The following is a 24910-nucleotide window of genomic DNA, read 5'->3' on the forward strand; positions in this document are numbered from 1 at the left end:
TGACGAGGTCTAAATCAGGCCGTAAGGTCTTGGTAAGCCTATGATCGGCCGTTCTCAACAAGACCGCTGTGCTGTCGGGTATGCCTGACCTAAAGATGGCTGAAATCAGATTACTTGAAACTTACCATCATGCTAGAACTTTACTAAGGGGTGCTTCGGATGGATTCCATTCACATCCTTGAAGACGTTTGAGAACTTAAGCGACAGTAAATTGTGTCAGATGGGCTCAAAAGGGTTATATTGCAGAGATAGGTTATATAGTCAGCTTGCAAACTCCCTTCTTACCAGGGTCTAAAGACAATTAGCAGACTCAAATGTAAGTGTTCCCTTGGATAAAGGAGCTTTTTGGCTCCAGTTGTCCAATCCGGGTGCCCAGACCCAAACATGGGTCGGCTGACCTTAAGGAGATTATAGGCTGGACACAAGAGACACCCTTCTCTTGTGGCTGCTATCACCGACCACAGGGCTCAGTCTCCATAGACTGTTCAAATATAAATAAAGCAGCCATAAAGGAGAGGGGGAGCATCCCTCTAACTCGAGTCATGTGTGGATGGACTTTGGCAAAACAGAACCTTCAAGGTCTCAAAATGTTTAAAAAGTGGATTTAATTGTGGTGTTTCCAAGACCAGAGTCTTGGTTCACGGACTCAATAATCAAATTTGGAGTTAGAGAATCTGAAACTAGCATCAGCAAACACATTCAGGGATAAAAATAAGAAAAACACAAAAATAACTAACAAACATAAATATGATGAAGGAAAAATCATAATAAGTAACAAAAAGCAAAAAAACTAATAATAAAAAGAGGACAGGCGGTCTGTGGAGTGTTAGGCGCTGGGCCTGTGGGATAACCAACCCCAGATGGCCCGCACAATACAGACTTACCACCTGTGGGCTTTGGGCCCAGTCTCTAGCTAATGGCCAGACTCTGCGGGCATCCATGCTGCACAAGGCCAAGTGCCATGAACAGGCTGGCTGCCTGCAGACGTTGGGCATAGGCCTGGCCAGCAAACTCGACAGGCCCTATGACTGCGTACTATGTCTAGATTCAAGTAAGAAGCCTGGAATCGCAAATAGGACGTGATGTAGGACCTCAAGATCTCAAAGTGTGATGCTCTCTCGATGATCAATGGAAGTGGGTGTTATAGAGCTCTAAGGGATTATAAAGATGATAACGAAGTAGATGTGGTCACACGGTTTACACAGAGACATAAGATGCAGGACAGAGCTGTGTGTAACTGGGAGATTCATGAAGGAATCAGAAGGAAAGTTATAGGAAATTGATGAGACCAGACAAACATCAATGAGATCACACCGCAAAATTTGGATTAACAAAATGAAGCAATCACTACATGATGAGAACGATAACGAGTAATCGGGCTCATCAAATCAACTGGTAGGCAAACAGGAGAAACAGAGCAAGCTCAAAACAGTGATAGACACCCGTGGGAGTCGGGAGAATCCAGAAAACTAAAGATTGAGGTTCAAAGAAAATGGAAAGGACAAGGGGATTAGAAGGTGCAGACAAGAGTACCTCAGAAAGAGCTTACGTTTTAGGGCAGGCTTCTCCAACTAGTAGGTCATTAGCTATTGGTCGCTATCCAACTACTCATAAGTAGCTCTCCTGTGTGTGTCCCAGCCTACTGAAGTAGAAGCTTTTGCTTTGTTTGAATTAATACATGCAAACCAAAATCGAAAAGTGTGTGTTTGAGATGGACATGTGTACATTTTCAGAACTCATGAGCTGATGTTAGGGGAAGATTTATTACTAATATTACCTTGGTGCCAGCGGCATTGCATCTATAGCTATTATGTGTCACGCATGTAGAGGCATTCCAAATTGACAAAGCATTTTTAGGTCTCGCCTAGCAGCGCATGCGAGGTCTGTTCGAGACAGGCTGTATTCAGGATATGGGCATAAATTTCCGCCCACTTTCGCTCATCTTTTTAATTGGCTCCTGTCATTTGTAAATGGTGGCTTTTCATTGGTCAATTGGCTTAATAGTCCCTCCTTAGTACTGCACTATCTCTCCTTGTAACCTCCCATGAGGACACCCCCTGTTATATGTGTTGCTTCTCCCTAGGTTTTAATTACAGCCTCAGAGCACTATATTCTTAAAGGGATTCAGGAAAGACACACGCTCGGTTCTAAACAAGCGTAGCAGTGGTTACTTTACACACTAGCACACCTCACATTTATAGGAGACCGTCTATAAATTTCCCTTCCTCAGCTCCACACAGAGTTCAACCTAATCCGGAATTAATACATTTCTTTTGTCACATTTCAAACCTACAAATTGTTTATATGGACATTGTTATTTGAATGTACTTGTGGTTCTGTCTTGCATGCATTGCATTATGGGTTGGGTGGATTTAACATATCTTCTGCAAGGTGCAGTAACATATGAGCCCAAAAAAAAGGTCCCCTGGGACCTCTTTTTGCCACATATGGCACTGCACCCTGCAACATGCTAGGTAAAAAATATTGCCATTTATAATGCCAATAACTCCAACTCCAACAAATGCGAGTGTGGCTCAAGTGGTTGGAGCGGCAGACCCTGATGCAGAGGTCTGGCCCGGACCAGGGTTCAATTCCCCGCCTCGGCGGGTCTTGGGCTCAAATTTCCCCGGACCTGGCAATTCTCGCCTCGGTGCCTATTCCAATCATGGGGTCCCACTCTGTAACTCTGGGCAATAGCTTGCTTAATCTCCACAACGGCCCCTCGCAGCGGGATGCCTTGCTTTCACCTTGGGGATGCCCAGTAATGGGTTATCTCGCAGGGGAATACCAGGACGGGTTCCCTAAGCAAGCGCTGGGACGCTCTCGGGCAGCCATGCGCTCTACAAATCAAATTTCTACAAATCAAATATCATTTCAATTGCATTTCCAATGCAACCGGTCTTGCATTTGTTAAAGTTAGAGCTGTTGGCGTTGAAAATGACAATGTTTTTGACTTTTGCTTTTTATATACCATTGGCAATAGTGCTATGCAAATATAACTCCACTGCAAATAAATAAAAAATAAAAAACATTGTTATTTTCAATGCCAATAGCTCTAACTTTAACAAATGCGAGACCTATTGCATTGCAAATGCTTGTTTACATTACAGCTGACGAATGTGCCTGGTGCACTCACATTGGTGGTACTCTTGCATACGGTGGCCACTAATGTAAACTTGCCGGATGTGGTCAATATTAAAACAATAATATTAGCAGCTCGGGTGATGTTCATTGAGCAGAAGTAGTTCATACTACAGAAAAGTTTGGAAACCCCCGTTTTAGGGATAAATAGATCCCACCATGGAAATTGTCAATGTGATCGAGGATATCAGTGTCTTTGAATGAAAGGTTTGAGGAGAGAATATGAGAAAAGTTAGATCAAAAATATTTGCGAGGGAAAGTATTCTAAAGAGACATCAGGGGCATTGGAGGGGCTGCAGCAAATGCAGAGGGGGTGCAACAGATTGACCAGAGAATTAGATCAGGGATGGACTTAACAGCAGAAAAGGAGCGGATTGGAAGGGACGGGAAGACTTCCGTTGTGTGTGGGGGGTCGGGGGGGGGGGGCGGCTGGTGTGAAGGCTACAAACCCCTCTAGACTGTGTTGAGTTGTTCTATTCATCTCAGACTCAGGCTGCTTCAATCAGTGCCCCCCACCCACCCTCACGAGGAAGGCGATAACCTGCTGGGACCAATGAGGAATTGTTGACTAACTCCTATAGTGGTCAGCCGGTGAGGCCACTTGCAGCAGCTGCTGGTCACCTGCAGCAGCGGTCAGGGCAGAGGAGGGAAGAAATGATCTTGCAGCATCCCCCATAGGGCAAGAATCATGGTCAGCATAGGGTCCGCGTGCAGAAAAACAAAGATGAACAGACCCCGCCCTAAAATAATAACATGTATACCCCATGTGAGGGGCCCCTGACCAGTGGGGGCTCATCCATCAACACAGCAGGAGGTAGGACATGGACAGACCCACCCCCCTCCCACATAAATAACATGTATACCCCATGCGAGGGGCTCATGACCAGTGGGGGCTCAGCCATGAGCACAGCAGGAGGTAGGACATGAACAGACCCCCCCCCCCCACATAAATAACATGTATACCCCATGCGAGGGGCTCATGACCAGTGGGGGCTCAGCCATGAGCACAGCAGGAGGTAGGACATGAACAGACCCACCCCCCCCCCACATAAATAACATGTATACCCCATGCGAGGGGCTCATGACCAGTGGGGGCTCAGCCATGAGCACAGCAGGAGGTAGGACATGAACAGACCCCCCCTCCCCCCCCCACATAAATAACATGTATACCCCATGCGAGGGGCTCATGACCAGTGGGGGCTCAGCCATGAGCACAGCAGGAGGTAGGACATGAACAGACCCACCCCCCCCCCCCACATAAATAACATGTATACCCCATGCGAGGGGCTCATGACCAGTGGGGGCTCAGCCATGAACACAGCAGGAGGTAGGATATGAACAGACCCCCCCCTCTCCACATAAATAACATGTATACCCCATGCGAGGGGCTCATGACCAGTGGGGGCTCATCCATGAACACAGCAGGAGGTAGGATATGAACAGACCCCCCCCCACATAAATAACATGTATACCCCATGCGAGGGGCCCCTGACCAGTGGGGGCTCAGCCATGAGCACAGCAGGAGGTAGGACATACCTGGGAGAAGAACTCGTCCATGAAGGCGCTGTTGTCGATGGCCAGTTCCACGTCGTCCACATCGTCCGTGTCCTGCGTCTGAAATGAAGCAGGGAGGTGAGCATGAAACAGGCGAACAGGGAGGGCCGAGCCCACTTCCGGGGGCGCACTTACAAACACTAGTAATCCAAGCCTCACATGCAGGAGCAGCAGCTCACTCATGTACTCGTGCCATCATTCCTGCATGTCGCCTTCCAAGCACTACAGACATGCTGTCATGCCTCCACAAAAGCACCCCGAGATGGCAACTGCGAGGAGCTACATTCTCTCTGAATAGGGGGCTAACCACAGCGCCCTCACTGCCAGGGTTTATTTTCCCAGCCCTGTGCATGCAGACCTCACTACTATCAGGATTCACACTCCCTTCTTACACAAGCAGACCTCAATTCTATCAGGATTCACGGTCCCGTCATCGCGGGCATCCCAAGGGCATGCCTATGGCAAGCCTGTCTGTGACTGTTCATGCCTGGACCACGCCCAGCGCCAGGAACCCTGGTCTGATCACCACAGAGCGATACTCCAAAGTACTCCTTAGGATGCTGCTCCCCCAACTGCTGCCGTGCCCCACACCACTTTAGGAGCTTTCACCTGCACCCACTGCTGGTTCGCCAGCAGCCACACAGCCATGCCCCCAAGCAAATACTAACTACGCCCTCAACACCCTCTCAGCACATGCCACACAAGCATCAACGCCTTCACCCCACCTTACACCTCAGCAAACCTGCACGCCAACACCCACTCGCATGCATGCTTCTCAACACATGATCACTCAGCAAACACACAGCCAAAATAATCCGACCTGCTGAGTAGCAATGCACCCACCATCCTCTTTATCACAGAGACCTGGCTGAACCCCTCATCGGCTCCAGAGATCGCCATGGCAATCCCAGCAGGCTACAAGGTCACTCAAAGGGCCACCTTCACAAGCCAGGAGGACGACTCACGATCATCTACAAGGAACCCATCAAATGCACAATATCCACAGAGAACGCCACCCCACTTATGGAACACCTGCACTTCCAGCTGCAAATCTCAAAAAACTTCACACTGAATGGAACCGTTGCCTACAAGCCACCCGGATCACAAGCCACCTTTACCAACCTCAGCACTAACTTTGTTGCTCCCCGCACCATCGATTCCAGAGCTTACATTCTACTTTGGGGCCTCAACTTTCACATGGAAGACCGAAATGAACCCAGCACTCCTCAAAAGCTTGAGTCACATCAGACTCACCCAGATCATCCCACAACCAACACAACACCACAGGACTCACACGGGGCCCCATCTTCACCACAAGTGACAGCAACAAATACAACTCCCCCACACCACTCATATGGACCGACCGCTCCTTCAGCACACCTCAATTCAACACCCCTACCAGGGTCAGAACTCCAAGTCACAACTGGGACAAAATCGGAGAAGCAGACTGGCTCAGTGAATGAATGAATTCTTTAATTGTGTGGTTAATCAAAACCATTACAAAATACAACGTTAAAAGCTTTTGGGGGTCGAAGAATAAATATATGTGCAGGACATTGTTAAATTGGCTTTTTTTAAATCCTTCTTTTATAAAAGCAGGTGACATACAACTGGATTTTAAGCTAAGCAAGTCTGTAGTTCAGTGTTGGCCAGCCTTCCGAGACAATGACCCGGACATTTAGGGGCCGTCGGACTGCTCACTGCACTCAGCCTCTGGGGACTTGTCCTTCAGTATTATACGGGTATGGTGAACACATTTCCCAAAGTTGGCCATATGCTTCACAATGTCCAGAGTATAAAGATGTTGGACTGCCTCCTTTGCTGTGCGAGTGCCTAGTTGGAGAAGAATGGGTCGGAAATGGATTCTGCAAACTAGCCGCAGAGCAGGGCAGCAAAGTAAGATGTGGGCCAGTGACTCTCTTTTGTATTTGCAGAGGCGACACTCCGTAATCCCAGCCGTGCTTTCCCAGATGGATATAATTCTTTTATATCACTCCGCACCTCAGTAAGCTTCACTGGCTCCTCATTCACAAGTATTGCCAACTCAAACTGTTCACACAAACACAATGTCCGACACAACACAGGACCAAAATACCCGAACAACCGATCCACGTTTATCAACACACCAGGCACCGATGCTCAGCCTCACTCTCTGGCACACTCGCTGCATCCGCAAAAGCAAAACTGGAGGTCTCTCATTCTCCTACATCGCACCCAAGACATGGAAGGACCTACCTCAATACATCAGAGCCTTCCCCTCATTTCTTGAGTTTCACTAGAAACTGAAGACCTGGCCTTGGGGACCACACACCTACACACCTGCCCCTATATAACACATGATGATAATGACACCGGGCATGGAGACAATGACGCTGGGACCAAAAAGTCCAGGAATGACAATGCAACAGAGTGACGCGCCGAAATCGGACACTACGACACAGAGACAAACACCGATACTGGAAGAGACAGTAAAGAGCGAGTCACTCCTGCTTGTGACTCAAATCTGATAACATGCAAAAAGCTTGCGTGACCCAATGCCCATTCAGGAGCCTGGTAGGGAACTCCCCAACTAGCAATCACAACACTGCTAATAGAGGCAGCTAGGAGCATTTATTGACACATAGTAATCACGGCCTAAATGAAATCCATGCAATCAAGAACCCGACTTACAACAGTGAACAGTACTTCCTGCAGTCAGTGACAACAATCCCAAATGAAAGGTTCAGTCATTGCTTGCTGGGAGCTTGCATTTCCTATGCCTGCTTGCAAAACAATGTAAACTTGGTCACTATTTAGAAGTGGAACTCATCATTGGTTGCAAGAATCACCAAAGTCCACTACAGCTAGCAGCCAGGCTCAGCTCCTCTGGGCACTCAGAGGCAACTGATGCTGAAACCTTAAGGTCCTGGGACACCGATGAACTCTCAATATACATATCATGTAGAATGTTTCACTAACTTTAAATGTGTTTGTCTGCATGTCTTTGTAGAAAACAAGGCATTGGCTAAAAACTCTGTTGGTTTGACACCTCTAATTGTATCCACACTCAAACTCTTCTAGCAGAGGCCCTTGCTTTCAGCAACAGATTCGAGGGGGAATTTTACTGAAACATTGCAGCCCACAGCGGTCAGGACCTTCACACGGGTCTCTACGGGCCGTTGTGGCTGGACTCTCATCTCGAACCGAGGACACTAGGCTCTCCTCCCGGACAGGGGTCAATAGACTCTCCTCCCGGACAGGGGTCACTAGTCTCTCCTCCCGGACAGGGGTCACTAGGCTCTCCTCCCGGACAGGGGTCACTAGGCTCTCCTCCCGGACAGGGGTCACTAGGCTCTCCTCCCAGACAGGGGTCAATAGACTCTCCTCCCGGACAGGGGTCACTAGGCTCTCCTCCCGGACAGGGGTCACTAGGCTCTCCTCCCGGACAGGGGTCACTAGGCTCTCCTCCCGGACAGGGGTCAATAGGCTCTCCTCCCGGACAGGGGTCAATGGGACTCTCCTCCCGGACAGGGGTCACTAGACTCTCTTCCCAGACAGAGGTCACTGGACTCTCCTCCCGGACCCTGGTTACTGGACTCTCCTCCCGGACTCCGGTCACTGGACTCTCCTCCCGGACTCCGGTCACTGGACTCTCCTCCCGGACTCTGGTCACTGGACTCTCCTCCCGGACTCCGGTCACTGGACTCTCCTCCCGGACTCCGGTCACTGGACTCTCCTCCCGGACTCCGGTCACTGGACTCTCCTCCCGGACTCCGGTCACTGGACTCTCCTCCCGGACTCTGGTCACTGGACTCTCCTCCCGGACTCCGGTCACTGGACTCTCCTCCCGGACTCCGGTCACTAGACTCTGAAGTCGCAGGTATAACTAAACTACCACAAGCCCACAGCTTGAGGGTACCTAGAAATGCTATCAAACAATGCTACAGAATGCATAAAGCACTTCACGCCGTAACACAAATGTGATAAAATCACACAATAAAATAGAGACATTCTGCTGGTTTGGTGCAGGGCAGTTTCAGGGGCTAAAGAAGGCGCCTCAACTGCAGTAGGATACAGTTATATTTCAATGGGGGCAGGGTGAATGTGGGGGTGCTTCGCTTCAGACTGCAGGTTTGGATTAATGCATGGTTGATTCAGCGTTTAATCCTTCACAGATCACTAAAACAACTACCGCTTTTGAATGGGTGATAATAGCTTTTATCTCGTTCAATGAAAGCACTGCATAATCAGATAAGTCTTCCTGTTTTCCGTTTTTACTCATTTTTACAGATAAATACAGACGGAAAAAAATCATTTTCTTGTCTGCATTTATTTTAAAATGTGGATAAAAACATAAATTGGGCTGCATTTTGAGTAATTCTAAGTACCGTCTGCCACTATCAACCTGACTAAAAGATGTGTGTATTGATAGATAAGGGGTTTAAAAAAGGAAGGACTTTTGGTGAAGAGGCTTTAACAGCAGTAGAGATGCACAAGGTTGATACTGAAATGTGCATATTTTCATATAAGTGCACGGATTTATCTTCTAAGGGTGTTCACACCACTGAAACCTGGCAGACATTCAAGCACGAGCGCGTATTGATCAGTTAAATAAATGTGGAAATATACTCATTTCAGCCTAATTTTTCCACAAAACCCAAAATAAATATGGATAAATACAGATGAAATTAGCAAAAAATAAATATGGATAAATACAGACGTAAATGGCAAAAAAAATACCATAAAACCGGGAGCCCTAATCATAGATAACCAGAGGTGCAGTACGAGCACTTTTGGGTTGCCAAGAGATTCAGGTTCAATGCTGCGCCCAAAGTATTTTCACTACACAGACCGACCCTAAATAGGTTACTGTTCAAGATAAGGTCTAGGACTCCACATCATTTCCAACACCTCCTGATATGCAAGAACTCACTCATGCACACCAATAACAGACACAAATTGAATGCCATTATCACAGATAAAGGAAATAAGGAGGGTTGGTTCCGCTCCAACAGGAAGAGTCGTGCACAAACTGACAACAAGTTCCAATAGGAAGAGTCCAGCCTGAACTGACAACACGAGCACCAATAGGAAGAGTTCTGGCCGAACTGACAACAAGTTCCAATCGGAAGAGTTCTGCCCGAACTGACAACACGAGCGGAAGAGTTTTGGCCAAACTGACAACACAAGCTCCAATAGGAAGAGTTTTGGCTGAACTGGCAACACAAGTTCCAATAGGAAGAGTCCAGCCCGAACTGACAACACGAGCTCCATTAGGAAGAGTTTTGGCTGAACTGACAACACAAAGCTCCAATAGCAAGAGTCCAACTAACACAAAGCTCCAATAGGAAGAGTCCAGCCCGAACTGACAACACGAGCTCCAATAGGAAGAGTTTTGGCTGAACTGACGACACTAGCTCCAATAAGAAGAGTCCAGCCCGAACTGACAACACGAGCTCCAATAGGAAGAGTCCAGCCCGAACTGACAAAACCAGCTCCAATAGCAAGAGTCCAGCCCGAACAGACCACACGAGCGCCAATAGCAAGAGTCCAACTAACACAAAGCTCCAATAGGAAGAGTCCAGCCCGAACTGACAACACGAGCTCCAATAGGAAGAGTTTTGGCTGAACTGACGACACTAGCTCCAATAAGAAGAGTCCAGCCCGAACTGACAACACAAGCTCCAATAGGAAGAGTCCAGCCCGAACTGACAACACCAGCTCCAATAGCAAGAGTCCAGCCCGAACAGACCACACGAACGCCAATAGGAAGAGTCCAACTAACACAAAGCTCCAATAGGAAGAGTCCAGCCCGAACTGACAACACGAGCTCCAATAGGAAGAGTTTTGGCTGAACTGACGACACTAGCTCCAATAAGAAGAGACCAGCCCGAACTGACAACACGAGCTCCAATAGGAAGAGTCCAGCCCGAGCTGACAACACCAGCTCCAATAGCAAGAGTCCAGGCCGAACAGACCACACGAACGCCAATAGGAAGAGTCCAACTAACACAAAGCTCCAATAGGAAGAGTCCAGCCCGTACTGACAACACGAGCTCTAATAAGAAGACTCCAGCTAACAACACAAGCTCCAATACTTATAGTCCAGCCTGAAATCCCAACACAAGCTCCAATTGGACCAGTCCAGCCCAAACGGACATAAACACAACTCATGTCGACCTACCTAGGTCTCGACATTAAGGCACGGCTTGAGTCCTGGGACACATGCTCCTAGCACATTGCCATACCGTTCCAGTACACAGCATCATTCATCCTCTACAAGATGGCATTCACTGCCGGTGGGCTTTCAGAGATTCCTCATCCTTTCAGGCCACTCACACAGCGCAGCCTCTCTATGGATGAAGGGACATTCCTGGCAGCCATGCCTCTGACTCTAAATGATCCAGGCACTCTGTGGTCTCAGCTTACAGAAGCTGCACTTCATCCACTTCTAGTGACCGAGACACGCCAGGTGGCCCTACACTTGTGGCAGCCGTGACGCGCTCGTTGCACGCGGCAGCAGGCCACTTACGTCACACTCATTTGGTTCTTTTATCCCACTCATTCGGTTCTTTTGCTTCCAGAAGTTATTAGCACTTCTATTTAAACCTTCTCTACCCCCAATCGCTCCATCTTCAAAAGAACAGAGGGTTCTTGGGCAGCAAAAGTGTTTAAATAGCTTCTCCTCCATTCGGGCAGGAACGGGACAGCGGTATGTCTCCATTCCCTCCCTTCGTGTCACCCTCTGCTCTCTTCCAAGAAGGCTGCTGGTGGTCTCTCCTGGTAACATCCCCACTGAGGGTCCTGGCCCATCTAGTTCCCCTCGTAGAGTTCAGAGCTGGGGGTTGGGAGCGCGGCCAAATGGACATCAAGCATGGCTGAGACTGTGGAGTGCATGGTTGGGTGGCAAGCGTGGGTACAGCTTAGTCGAGGACAAGCAGGGTGTGGCAGAGTTCATTTAGAGCATGAATGTTGTGAATATGTGACATTACAACGCAATCAAATTGCGGTATGTTACATCGCAGTTTTTACAACAAGTCATTACAACGACTTGCGCTGGAGGGCGCTGGACTTAGGAGTAGTAAGATGTACTATTACAACACCAGTCTACGTACAGTAGGGAAGGTGTTGGGATAGTAAATCTTACTATTCCCTATGTTCTAGCGCCATCCAGTGCAAGTCGTTGTAACAACTTGCGTTGTAACGGTTGCATTGGAACTGCATCGCAGTGCACTCACCACGATGTAAAGGATGTTTCCAGGCTGTGATCAGGCGTGCATGGCAGAGGTTATGTCCAGCCTGGCAGAGGTTGTGCAGACCATGACTGAGGTGTACTATGCATGACTAAGTGCACTTTGAGCCTGGCCAAGACTGCGGAGACTGCCCGAGGGTCGGATGCGTCCAGCTTGGCTCATGGTGTGGAGTGCGTGACTGGGTGCTCGTTGAGCCTGTTCGGGTGTCAACGACATGGCCGAGTGTCCATCGAGCCTGGCCACGGTCATGTTGGTCATGGCGGAGGTTGCATCAAATCTGGCAGAGGTCACAGTGATCCTGGTTAAGGGCGTTGAGTGCATGGCAGAGGGGGCACCGAGCTTGGCTGAGGGCGTACAGCGCATGAGTAAAAGCACATTGAGCCTGGCTGAAGGCATGGAGTGCATGGCAGAGGGGGCACCGAGCTTGGCTGAGGGCGTACAGCGCATGAGTAAAAGCACATTGAGCCTGGCTGAAGGCGTGGAGTGCATGGCAGAGGGGGCACCGAGCTTGGCTGAGGGCGTACAGCGCATGAGTAAAAGCACATTGAGCCTGGCTGAAGGCGTGGAGTGCATGGCAGAGGGCGCACAGAGCTTGGCTGAGGGCGTACAGCGCATGAGTAAAAGCACATTGAGCCTGGCTGAAGGCGTGGAGTGCATGGCAGAGGGGGCACCGAGCTTGGCTGAGGGCGTACAGCGCATGAGTAAAAGCACATTGAGCCTGGCTGAAGGCGTGGAGTGCATGGCAGAGGGCGCACAGAGCTTGGCTGAGGGCGTACAGCGCATGAGTAAGGGCACATTGAGCCTGCTTGAGGGAGTGGAGTGCAGGGCAGAAGATGGGAGTACAAGGAAAAGGGGTGCATTGAGTCTGGCAGAGACCATGCAGAGAATGGCTGAGGTCTTGAGCACAGGACAGTGTGCAGCAGCCTGGCCAAGAGGATGCAGTGATTGGCTGAGGTTTTGAGCACATAACTGAGTGCGCTATGAGTCTGACCAAGAGCACGCACAGCATGGCTAGCAGAAGGGCTTGTTTAATGTAAGCAGAGTATTAAGTAAGTAGCAGCCTATGTAAAATGTTCAGTGTTGTAATATTCTGTGGTCTTTCATTTTGATGCCTGCTCCCAGAATGTACCAGGCAGCCCTTTGTGGTCCCGAGCAAAAATATATTAAGTGCCAAGAGTGGGTGAAGGTGCAGAACTAGAAGTCCATCGCCTGATGAGGCTGCTTCCGAGTGAGCCCAACACGGAGTGGGCCACAACACTCCTTGCTGGAAAGTAAAGCAGGAGCACCAAGCCACAGAGCTGGGCCGCCAATTATATATCCAATTCCATTGGCAGCCTGTAGGTGGCAGCAGAGCCTCTTGAATCTCCTCTATTGTAAATTTTGACCAGCAATGTTGTGTATGCAAGATCTTTGAACTACACAAGCTACTGGTGCAGATAGTCCACACTGCAGAAGAGCACATGTCCTTTGGAGGGCACTTTATGAACGTTCCTGTGATTCATTTTGTACAGATGTTTTGACTTTCTCTTCAATCTGACTCACACACATAGGCCTGTAAACAAAGAATGGAAGCGTGTCTCCTTAGCCTCTAAAACATTTTCAAAAGTGAAGTATGCACAGTCCAAATTTCGAGAAAATTTATCTGATGAGCATTTTTTCAGTCCATTCTAATATTTCGATCCTCAGGGTTGAAACCGCAGTTCAGTGATATTTTGAAATTTAAAAAATCTGGTTTATCATTTAGATTAATCTTGTGCTCTGCGTTTTGTTGTTTACCATTAAAAACTCTAAATGTTGTACCTTTATTAATGGCTCAAGTTAATTTTGAATATTTATTCTTTGTTTTACTGAAGTGGAGTGTTTATTTTTCATATTGCGTGCCACAAAATTGGACAAATACACATTTCATGTAAATTTGTACATTTTCCGTATTTAAAATGAATAGCCTGCTCTTCTTATCTACAGCTAAGTAACTGATTATTTTGTCAAAGCATTTGTTAATGTTTGACATTTTTACTCATATATAATCTCTCGGCTTAAGCGCTGCATGGTTTATTTGTAATTGTCACAGTTCTCTTCTGTTCTGAATCATATCATGCTGATTACAAAGAGATCCAAGTAAACCTTATTGATTCATAAATGTTATTCATTTATTTAACAAACTTTTTTTTCGGCCCACAAATATTTGTAAAATATACGGTGTGGCCCTCGTACTGAAAAGTTTGGAGACCCCTGATTTACAGGACAAACCCCTGTGTCACCATTGACAGGTTTGCGGAGGTCAAACAGTCAGATGGTTCGGTATCTATAAATTTCACCCTGAACAGCGCTAACCTGTGTCTTGCCTAGCTTAACTATCGAAATACTACATACATAGATACATACATGCATACTTCAGACGGCATTGACAGGTGTTTAACTCACTGACCCACCTTGGCAGTTATGTTTGTGCTCAACTTAAATGAAAATAAAATAATATTTTATAAAAGCATTATTTATTGGATTCAATGTTAATGTGTGGAGGGCATGTTCTTTTTTTACACATGTGTAGTGTTGGAAAGCCGAGGGTTTGCCACTGTCTGGTGGTGTCCTTCAGGTGTCATCACAAGAGGCCACAAGGATGTGACGTGGCAAAACATGCAAAAGAAACTGCCGGGATGCCAGAGAGAAGGGAGAGGCTGAAAGGCAAAATGTAATTTGCCTAAGGATCTGGAGTTGCTGGCATCTGTGCTGCTGTGGGGCGTACAGTAGTGACCCCTCCATCTTTCGAAGTCTCTCTTCCTCCCTAGCCTTATTACCATTACCCCCAGTTCTCTCTCCCCCACCAGTCTTGTTCCCTCTCTCCACCTCGGTGATAGTCCGTCTCACTCCCAAGCTTTTCCTCTCAGTGAAGAACAACTCATGGTTGGCACAGCCTGGGTTTACAGCTAAGCATTGCCAGGGGTTTATGCCCCACTCCCTTGAATGCCTGATAAGGTGGCGGGCAGGGGCGCAACTCGGCGCGAACTTCGGCGGGCTAAGACTCCCAGCCAGGGCCGCCTCGAGCCCTGGTGGCGCCGCTATGACAGTCTGTTTTGGCGCTCTCCTACCCATATCCTCCTTCTCCATGAATTCCCCCACTACCACTCTGCATCAGTGCACCTCATCTCTCCATAGCCTCTCTGACGTACATTTCATCTTTTTTATAATGCTACTCATAGTTCACTCACACTCAATTCTCTGATCTGCACGGTACACGTTCTTTGCAGCAGGCACATTAACCCTCTGTGCTACATTATGATGGGCCAAAACCGCAACAAGACAACATTCTGAACTCACAAGTAGGAACATTAATCACCAGAGATATCTTAGTATTTTTATTGTTGCCTGAAAACTACCCGACGCCACAAGGAAATTCATGTGCTTTTAAACCCAAAAATATTTTTTAACACAGCGCCCCCCACCAATGTCAACGACCGGTGCAGCTGCACCAGTCCCACCGCCCTAAACCATTTCTACTCACGCCAGTGGGGCAGGACAAGCATGTCCAGAAATGAGGTGAGAGCTAATCTTGTACCCATTATGTGAGGAAAAATGTCAATGCAAGTGGTGGGGTGATACGTCCCCCAAACTCAAACAAGCAAAACAAGTTAACAGATTTCTTGTTGATGATTTAAGGGAGAGTAGACTTCTCCCATGAGAATTTTTTTAAACTTTTGGGATCAAATTTGCTAAAACGCTGCAGACCCTTACGGGCATTCATGAAATATTCCAGTACTTTCATGCACCAGGGAAACCTGGCCTTTCCTAGGAGCAGATCTCGCTCTTCTCAAATGTCTTAAGTCAGGCATTACTTCCACTATACTAAGGTGGACCCCTTATGCCAAGGAGTACATTCAATGTGACAGTGCCAGACATTTACCATGGCTACATCAGCCACAGTCAAGTGTACCTCTTAAAATGCCCACTGGTACACAAGGGTCACCATTTTGGCATTGACCCCTGCATTAAATGAGTCCAGGAAATCTAAGTACAGGAGTTACCTCAAATATCAGTCCCAACATTTTGCTATGGATCCACCCCATATGCGAAGTATTACGTGCATCATGTCGGGCCTCTGGCCAGGTGTGGTGGCGTGTGTTCTGTGTCGCTGGTGATGATTGGGCTAGTGACTTTCTCATTTGGACAGTTCGAGCCCCACAGTCAATGATGGTGTCTTAATCGAAGCATGTCGGGGCCTGCAGTCTGCCACCAGTAACACCCCCCATCCATGTGCTTTCAGTGCCCTTGTCCAGAAGGCAAGAATAACCTCCAGTGTGACAGACCAGCAACACACTTGAATGCATAACACACATACACTCAAGCACGTTCTCTCACACGCACATTCTCGCTATATCTCTTGCACTCTTTCGTACTCTGTCACACTCACACACAGACACACTGCCACTCACACTTCCATTATTCATTCTGCTTTTATTGTGTTAGAAAAGCTTGCCCTGATGCTTTTGCTATACCTGCCTTGCCTTTTAGTGAAACTTATTAAAAACACATTCTGTATCAGCTATTTAAAAATAATATATTGCCTTGTCAAAGTTTGTTACAAGTATGATGTGAATGAAAAGTGTGCTTCCTTAAAACAGTTGTATGGGGCTTATATTCGATTTCACATGTGGATCAAGCAGTTACAGTATTGGAAATTAACAAATCCACGTTCTAACATGTAATATCGCAGCATCCAACTGATCTTATTAAGTACTTGGCTTCTTCAACAACCATGGATTTTATCCAGTATCACTTTGCATTTTGGGGTTTTTGAGATCCGACTTTAGATGTACTACAAATCTTGTAATGAAGCATTGTGGTGAATGAAAAGCCAGGAATGGCTGAAGGTGTCACATTATCCTTAATCCACCACCATACCCCAAATCCGCAGCCCTTGTCTCCCTCCTCGTGCCATCCCACGTTCAGTCCACTCTCCCCTCTTGCACCGGCCCCGTTGTTGCAGACGGAATTAAGTAGGCATCTAGAACTACAGAAAGATCAGGTATTCTGTGGGTGCCTTTGTGGAAATATGTGTATATTCATAAAAGTTGTCATTATTTACATGTGACGAGTAAGAGGTGTGCTCATGTAAGTGCTGGGCGATGGTGAATAGTGTGAATGAGTGCAGCGTGAGTTGTGCGAGTGTTGGGTGAAGAATGCACCGATGTGAGTGTTGGGTGAGCTGCATGAATGCAGTGCGAGAGGAGGGCCCATGCGAGTGTCGGGGGAGAAGAGTGTGTGCAGAGTGAGTACAGGGTGGTGTGAGCAGTGTAAATGCAGGGTGAGTGGTGTGCCTGTGTGTGGTGCAGGATGAGCGGCGAGAGAGAAGGGTGATATGTGAGAGCGACTGGTGAGTGCATGGTGAGAGGAGTTAGTGCAGTGTGAGTGGTGTGTCCCTCTGAGTTCCGGCAGACTATGGTCTCTGTGCAGGCAGGATGAACAGAGTACCTGTATGAATGCAGGCTGAGAGGTTTGTCCGTGTGAGTGCATGGTGAGCAGTGCGAGTGTATTGTGATTGCTGAGAGTGCAGTGTGATTGCTGAGAGTGCATGGTGAGCAGTGCGAATGCAGTGCGATTGCTGCGAGTGCATGGTGAGCAGTGCGAGTGCAGTGTGATTGCTGCGAGTGCAGTGTGATTGCTGAGAGTGCAGTGTGATTGCTGAGAGTGCATGGTGAGCAGTGCGAATGCAGTGTGATTGCTGCGAGTGCATGGTGAGCAGTGCGAGTGCAGTGTGATTGCTGAGAGTGCAGTGTGATTGCTGAGAGTGCATGGTGAGCAGTGCGAATGCAGTGTGATTGTTGCGAGTGCATGGTGAGCAGTGCGAGTGTAGTGTGATTGTTGAGAGTAGTGTGATTGCTGCAAGTGCATGGTGAGCAGTGCGAGTGCATTGTGATTGCTGAGAGTGCAGTGTGATTGCTGAGAGTGCATGGTGAGCAGTGCGAATGCAGTGTGATTGCTGCGAGTGCATGGTGAGCAGTGCGAGTGCAGTGTGATTGCTGAGAGTGCATGGTGAGCAGTGCGAATGCAGTGTGATTGCTGCGAGTGCATGGTGAGCAGTGCGAGTGCAGTGTGATTGCTGAGAGTGCAGTGTGATTGCTGAGAGTGCATGGTGAGCAGTGCGAATGCAGTGTGATTGTTGCGAGTGCATGGTGAGCAGTGCGAGTGCAGTGTGATTGCTGCGAGTGCATGGTGAGCAGTGCGAGTGCAGTGTGATTGTTGAGAGTACAGTGTGATTGCTGCGAGTGCATGGTGAGCAGTGCGAGTGCAGTGTGATTGCTGAGAGTGCAGTGTGATTGCTGAGAGTGCAGTGTGATTGCTGAGAGTGCAGTGTGATTGCTGAGAGTGCAGGGTGATTGCTGAGAGTGCAGGGTGATTGCTGAGAGTGCAGGGTGATTGCTGAGAGTGCAGGGTGATTGCTGAGAGTGCAGGGTGAGCAGTGCGAATGCAGTGTGATTGCTGCGAGTGCATGGTGAGCATTGCGAGTGCAGTGTGATTGCTGAGAGTGCATGGTGAGCAGTGCGAATGCAGTGTGATTGCTGCGAGTGCATGGTGAGCAGTGCGAGTGCAGTGTGATTGCTGCGAGTGCATGGTGAGCAGTTCGAGTGCAGTGTGATTGCTGAGAGTGCATGGTGAGCAGTGCGAGTGTAGTGTGATTGTTGAGAGTACAGTGTGATTGCTGCGAGTGCATGGTGAGCAGTGCGAGTGCAGTGTGATTGCTGAGAGTGCAGTGTGATTGCTGAGAGTGCAGTGTGATTGCTGAGAGTGCAGTGTGATTGCTGAGAGTGCAGGTTGATTGCTGAGAGTGCAGGGTGATTTCTGAGAGTGCAGTGTGATTGCTGCGAGTGCAATGTGATTGCTGAGAGTGCAGGGTGATTGCTGAGAGTGCAGGGTGATTGCTGAGAGTGCAGGGTGATTGCTGAGAGTGCAGGGTGATTGCTGAGAGTGCATGGTGAGCAGTGCGAATGCAGTGTGATTGCTGCGAGTGCATGGTGAGCATTGCGAGTGCAGTGTGATTGCTGAGAGTGCATGGTGAGCAGTGCGAATGCAGTGTGATTGCTGCGAGTGCATGGTGAGCAGTGCGAGTGCAGTGTGATTGCTGCGAGTGCATGGTGAGCAATGCGAGTGCAGTGTGATTGTTGAGAGTACAGTGTGATTGCTGCGAGTGCATGGTGAGCAGTGCGAGTGCAGTGTGATTGCTGAGAGTGCAGTGTGATTGCTGAGAGTGCAGGGTGATTGCTGAGAGTGCAGGGTGATTGCTGAGAGTGCAGGGTGATTGCTGAGAGTGCAGGGTGATTGCTGAGAGTGCAGGGTGATTGCTGCGAGTGCAGGGTGAGCAGTGCGAATGCAGTGTGATTGCTGCGAGTGCATGGTGAGCAGTGCGAGTGCAGTGTGATTGTTGAGAGTACAGTGTGATTGCTGCGAGTGCATGGTGAGCAGTGCGAGTGCAGTGTGATTGCTGAGAGTGCAGTGTGATTGTTGCGAGTGCATGGTGAGCAGTGCGAGTGCAGTGTGATTGCTGAGAGTGCAGTGTGATTGCCGCGAGTGCATGGTGAGCAGTGCGAGTGCAGTGTGATTGCTGAGAGTGCAGTGTGATTGCCGCGAGTGCATGGTGAGCAGCGCGAGTGCAGTGTGATTGCTGCGAGTGCAGTGTGATTGCTGCGAGTGCAGTGTGATTGCTGCGAGTGCAGTGTGATTGCTGCGAGTGCAGTGTGATTGCTGCGAGTGCAGTGTGATTGCTGCGAGTGCAGTGTGATTGCTGCGAGTGCAGTGTGATTGCTGCGAGTGCAGTGTGATTGCTGCAAGTGCAGTGTGATTGCCGCGAGTGCAGTGTGATTGCCGCGAGTGCATGGTGAGCAGCGCGAGTGCAGTGTGATTGCTGCGAGTGCAGTGTGATTGCTGCGAGTGCAGTGTGATTGCTGCGAGTGCAGTGTGATTGCTGCGAGTGCAGTGTGATTGCTGCAAGTGCAGTGTGATTGCCGCGAGTGCAGTGTGATTGCCGCGAGTGCATGGTGAGCAGCGCGAGTGCAGTGTGATTGCTGCGAGTGCAGTGTGATTGCTGCGAGTGCAGTGTGATTGCTGCGAGTGCAGTGTGATTGCTGAGAGTGCAGTGTGATTGCTGAGAGTGCAGTGTGATTGCTGAGAGTGCAGTGTGATTGCTGAGAGTGCAGTGTGATTGCTGAGAGTGCAGTGTGATTGCTGCGAGTGCAGGGTAAACATGAAGGTGAAGGGTGAGCGGTGACAGCCAGCAGTGAGTTGCCTGAATGCCGGATGTAGTCCCAGGCACCTGGAGTTGTTATGGACGGCTGACGTAGGGTTTCAGATACAAGTTAAACTATTGCTATTATGGCATCGACCAGGGACGCAGGGTGAGTAAGTAAATAATGTGCTCATCCTGCAACAAACGTTCAGTCTCCTGTTTAGGGTCGGCAGCTGATGGGATTTATACCGGCACCACCAGTATTTTGAAGTCCCAGCCAGTACAAAATGAAGCAGATTCCCCTGCAGCCAGTATTTTTAGCACTTATCTGAGCACACTTCAAACAGCAAATATAAATAGCAGTTTCAAACAATTTAAGCAAACAAAGACAGAAAAGTCATGTTCCAAATGAATACATACCATTTGTTTTTCAGCCCCCTTTAGCGTCAGGCGAGGCCGGTGCCGACTCTTAACAGCAACAACTGGCGGTATTTTTCTTTAGGAAAGGTGGCATCTCTCCTGTGAGATGCCTTTACCCAAAATGCATCGCAGACCCAGGGGGTACTGGAACCAGTGAAAGAACCAAAGCCTCGTTAGCCAGGTCACAGAGGCGTGTGAGTGGTCTCAAAGACCTGTGAAAAGCTCGGGTGTGGCGGAGATGACTGCAGACGCTGCCCAGCCCGGGCTGAGGCACGGTTTGTGATGTCTTTCAGTTCTGAGAGTATTTCTTCCCCTTGGCACTTCCGGGTTGTCTCTGCTCTGGGCAGGGTATGAGGAAGTGGACTACACTCCTCACCAGTCACATCTGGTAATCTCCAGGCAGGGCCGAGCTGACCCGGAAGTGGCAAAGGGGATCTCCAAGCCCTAGGTTCGGAAAGAAAATGTGGTTTGTTGTGAGGACAGGGAGTCAGTTGGGGTATTAAGGCAGGAGGTGTGTGAACAGTTACACTGAGGTACCTTAAGGGCCAGTGCTTGAGGTGGAAAAATCGAAGTGCTGGTACTCGGTACCAGAGTACCTGCTTGTGTCTGAGAAGTGCTGGTACTCCGTACCAGCGTACCTGCTTGTTTCTGAGAAGTGCTGCTACTCCATACCAGAGTGCCTGCTTGTTTCTAAGTGCCGCTACTCCGTACCAGAGTGCCTGCTGGTTTCTGAGAAGTGCCGCTACTCCGTACCAGAGTGCCTGCTTGTGTCTGAGAAGTGCCAGTACTCCGTACCAGAGTACCTGCTTGTTTCTGAGAAGTGCTGCTACTCCGTACCAGAATACCTGCTTATGTCTGAGAAGTACTGGTACTCCGTACCAGAGTACCTGCTTATGTCTGCAAATTGCTGGTACTTCATACCAGAGTACCTGCTTGTTTTTGAGAAATGCTGGTACTCCGTTCCAGAGTACCCGCTTGTTTCTGAGAAGTGCTGCTACTCCATACCAGAGTACCTGCTTGTGTCTGAAAAGTGCTGGTACTCCGTACCAGAGTACCTACTTGTGTCTGAAAAGTGCTGGTACTCGGTACAAGAGTACCTGCTTGTGTCTGAGAAGTACTGGTATTCCGTACCAGAGTACTTGCTTGTTTCTGAGAAGTGCTGGTACTCCGTACCAAAGTACCTGCATGTTTCTGAGAAGTGCCAGTACTCCCTACCAGAGTACCTGCTTGTGTCTGAGAAGTGCTGGTACTCTCCAATCAAAAGTATTCGGTTTCTCTTGAGAAGTGCAGGTACTCTCTCACTCAAAACTAAAAAGTGACGGTAATCAATACGGGACAGTATCGGCCCATTTAAAGCACTGTAAAGAGCTGGTTACAAAGTCTTTAACGGGACCCGATTGAGGACAAGTGGGATGGACGAGCTGCTGATTGCAAGACATAAGTCAGGGAGCTCCCTGCTGTGCCCCTCGGAATACTGGCGTCCCGGGCCTGGGCCCAGCTCACCCATAGCCAAGGCCTGCCCTGCCTGCTGATGCCTGTTTCACTTATTAGGTCAGCTTGTGGTCGCTGTCCCCGTACTGGGACTTATCAACCCTACCAGCACCGGACAGGAGCCCGTGCTATGCCTGTGTTTAGAGTTGTGGGATCACTGCCCCTGTAGATGGAATCCCCCACCCTGCCTGCAACAGGCACACGCCTGTGCTCAGTACCTGCCTGTCACTGTGCTGGTGGTGCCCGTGCATGCCTGTGCTCTCTGTTCCTGTATCCGCTGCACCAGCCATGTGCCTGCGCTCATTACCTGCTCATTAGACAGATATATTTTACATTCCTTTTACATTCTTTTAACAAAGGAATTGTGTCCCTGCATCGTCGTCCACCGGTTGTTTCCTAGTGGCTTGGATTGCTTTTAAGAAAGGACCATTTTCTTTTGATGGCAGTTGCTATGTTTCGGCACTCTGACCACTCGTACTGCTGCAGGGCATACATTCATAGTATGTACTAAAAGGTAGCGATTGGTGACCTCACCAGTTATGATTCTGTCTCCCAAACTCCAAAAGAACAATAGTAAGAGAAAGCTTATTTTCTGTATTCTCATTAGCGGTAGCAAATTATTAGAACAGAGGCCCTGAAGAAAGCCTTGGGATACTGCTCCCCCATTGGCTGAAACATGTCGGCCCTTTTTTGGTAGTCAAATATTTGTTTGAGACTGCCATTTTTTGCACTGTTCTTGATTTTAATTAGAGGGTAAGACAGTCTTCTGAATAAAATGTCCTTTTGTCTGTCTTTGCCACTCTATTTTATCTCACCACGTTCCCCTTTCTTTGCACTGCACTAATTCCCATATTATTCTATCTACCTCATGGTCAGCACAGTGAGTGTGAGCTACACCCACGGACTCCTGTTGGAGAGTGGGTGTGGATATGGTCTCAATGATCTAGAGACAGACTGCCCCACGGCCATGGATGACCAGATGAGAAAATAGATCATTATAAGACATTTGATGGGAATCCGTTTTTTTCTTTGAGTCTCACTGATAATCACCTGTGTTCCTGATCACAGTTCATTGTTGAGTCTTTTACTTTTGAGCTCGATAGGAGTTTTTGCATCCTCAACTGATTTAATTACAGTTGCGCCTATTGAATGGTTTAACATATCCATTTCTCTCAGACCCTTGGTTCTCGATTTGTATTATAAGAGAAAGCCCAGCCGGTGCGCCATACTAGGCCAAGTTAGAAGCCCCAGGCCCGAGATGGCACACCCAGCAGAAGGTACCCTGTGGCAGTAATGCTTCTATTAATTCCCCTTTGGGCTTCAACCTTCTGGAAGCACAGAAATATTTTTGAGCTACAAGTTCTCAGTTTTTTAACCCCATAGACAGAATGAGGACCCACTGGCAGGTGGGCTATCCGCAAACCCCTTGGCTACTCTGCCTTCCACGTTACTCTCAGAAATGGACAAAGTAACATTGGACAGCTCAGGAGGGTACTGCGCATGACTGACGTGTAGTTAATGCATTCCTTCTAGTGTTTAGCGTTAAACTGTCAAAAAAGTGGAATGACTTCCAAAATCTTGGGCACAAAACTTTCGGCCCACTTCTCCCAATGATTAGAGAAGCTCTCTGAGCAGTGTGTGGGGGGCAGGGGCGCAGAGGGGCAGGGGGGGACGAGGCTGTGGGTTTATAAACCTGGGCTCCTCTGACCGATCACTCTTATTGAATTCACACGTCTGCAGGGAGTGAAAAGGTACCTGGAGAGGGCTCACTTTCAGGTGCTGGCCCCTGAGTCCAAGATTCAGGACTGTCACAGCCCGACCTCTTGCATATGTATAGAAGGGCCCCGTCCGGTCACTGGTTCGAAGTGTAGAAAGGGCCCCGTCGGGTCACTGGTTCGAAGTGTAGGAAGGGCCCCGTCGGGTCACTGGGTCGAAGAGTAGAAAGGGCCCCGTCCGGTCACTGGTTCGAAGTGTAGGAAGGGCCCCGTCCGGTCACTGGTTCGAAGTGTAGGAAGGGCCCCGTCCGGTCACTGGTTCGAAGTGTAGGAAGGGCCCCGTCGGGTCACTGGTTCGAAGAGTAGAAAGGGCCCCGTCCGGTCACTGGTTCGAAGTGTAGGAAGGGCCCCGTCCGGTCACTGGTTCGAAGTGTAGGAAGGGCCCCGTCGGGTCACTGGGTCGAAGAGTAGAAAGGGCCCCGTCGGGTCACTGGTTCGAAGTGTAGGAAGGGCCCCGTCCAGTCACTGGTTCGAAGTGTAGGAAGGGCCCCGTCGGGTCACTGGGTCGAAGAGTAGAAAGGGCCCCGTCCGGTCACTGGTTCGAAGTGTAGAAAGGGCCCCGTCGGGTCACTGGTTCGAAGTGTAGAAAGGGCCCCGTCGGGTCACTGGTTAGAAGTGTAGAAAGGGCCCCATCGCATCACTTGTCGGAAGGGTAGAAAGGGCCCCGTCCGGTCACTGGTCAAAAGTGTAGAAAGGGCCCCGTCCGGTCACTGGTTCAGAATTGTAGAAAGGGCCCCATCGGTTCACTGGTTGGAAGTGTAGAAAGGGCCCCGTCGGGTCACTGGTAAGAAGTGTAGGACAGGCCCCGTCGGGTCACTGGTAAGGAGTGTAGAAAGGGCCCCATCGCATCACTTGTCGGAGGGGTAGAAAGGGCCCCGTCGGGTCACTGGTTAGAAGTGTAGGAAGGGCCCCATCGGGTCACTGGTTAGAAGTGTAGGAAGGGCCCCGTCGGGTCACTGGTTAGAAGAGTAGGAAGGGCCCCGTCGGGTCACTGGTTAGAAGAGTAGGAAGGGCCCGTCGGGTCACTGGTTAGAAGTGTAGAAAGGGCCCCGTCGGGTCATTGGTAAGAAGTGTAGGAC

At 49.1% G+C, this 24910-nt stretch overlaps 1 protein-coding gene across 7 annotated transcripts in view; it reads right to left on the bottom strand.

Moving 5' to 3' along the window:
* Positions 1 to 24910, bottom strand: part of STX3 (syntaxin 3) — a 251816-nt gene that overhangs the window by 89568 nt on the left and 137338 nt on the right. For 5 of the 7 annotated variants that reach the window (XM_086953333.1, XM_086953332.1, XM_086953327.1 and 2 more), the window contains exon 2: positions 4678 to 4755. In XM_086953333.1, the coding sequence (XP_086809459.1) occupies positions 4678 to 4755 (78 nt within the window). Of the gene's footprint in view, positions 1 to 4677; positions 4756 to 20565; positions 20902 to 24910 lie in introns of those variants that run through there. The other 2 variants (XM_086953330.1, XM_086953331.1) reach the window with 2 other exon arrangements.

The sequence above is a fragment of the Lissotriton vulgaris genome, chromosome 1_2, assembly GCF_964263255.1.
Source record: "Lissotriton vulgaris chromosome 1_2, aLisVul1.2, whole genome shotgun sequence".
NCBI lineage: Eukaryota > Metazoa > Chordata > Amphibia > Caudata > Salamandridae > Lissotriton > Lissotriton vulgaris.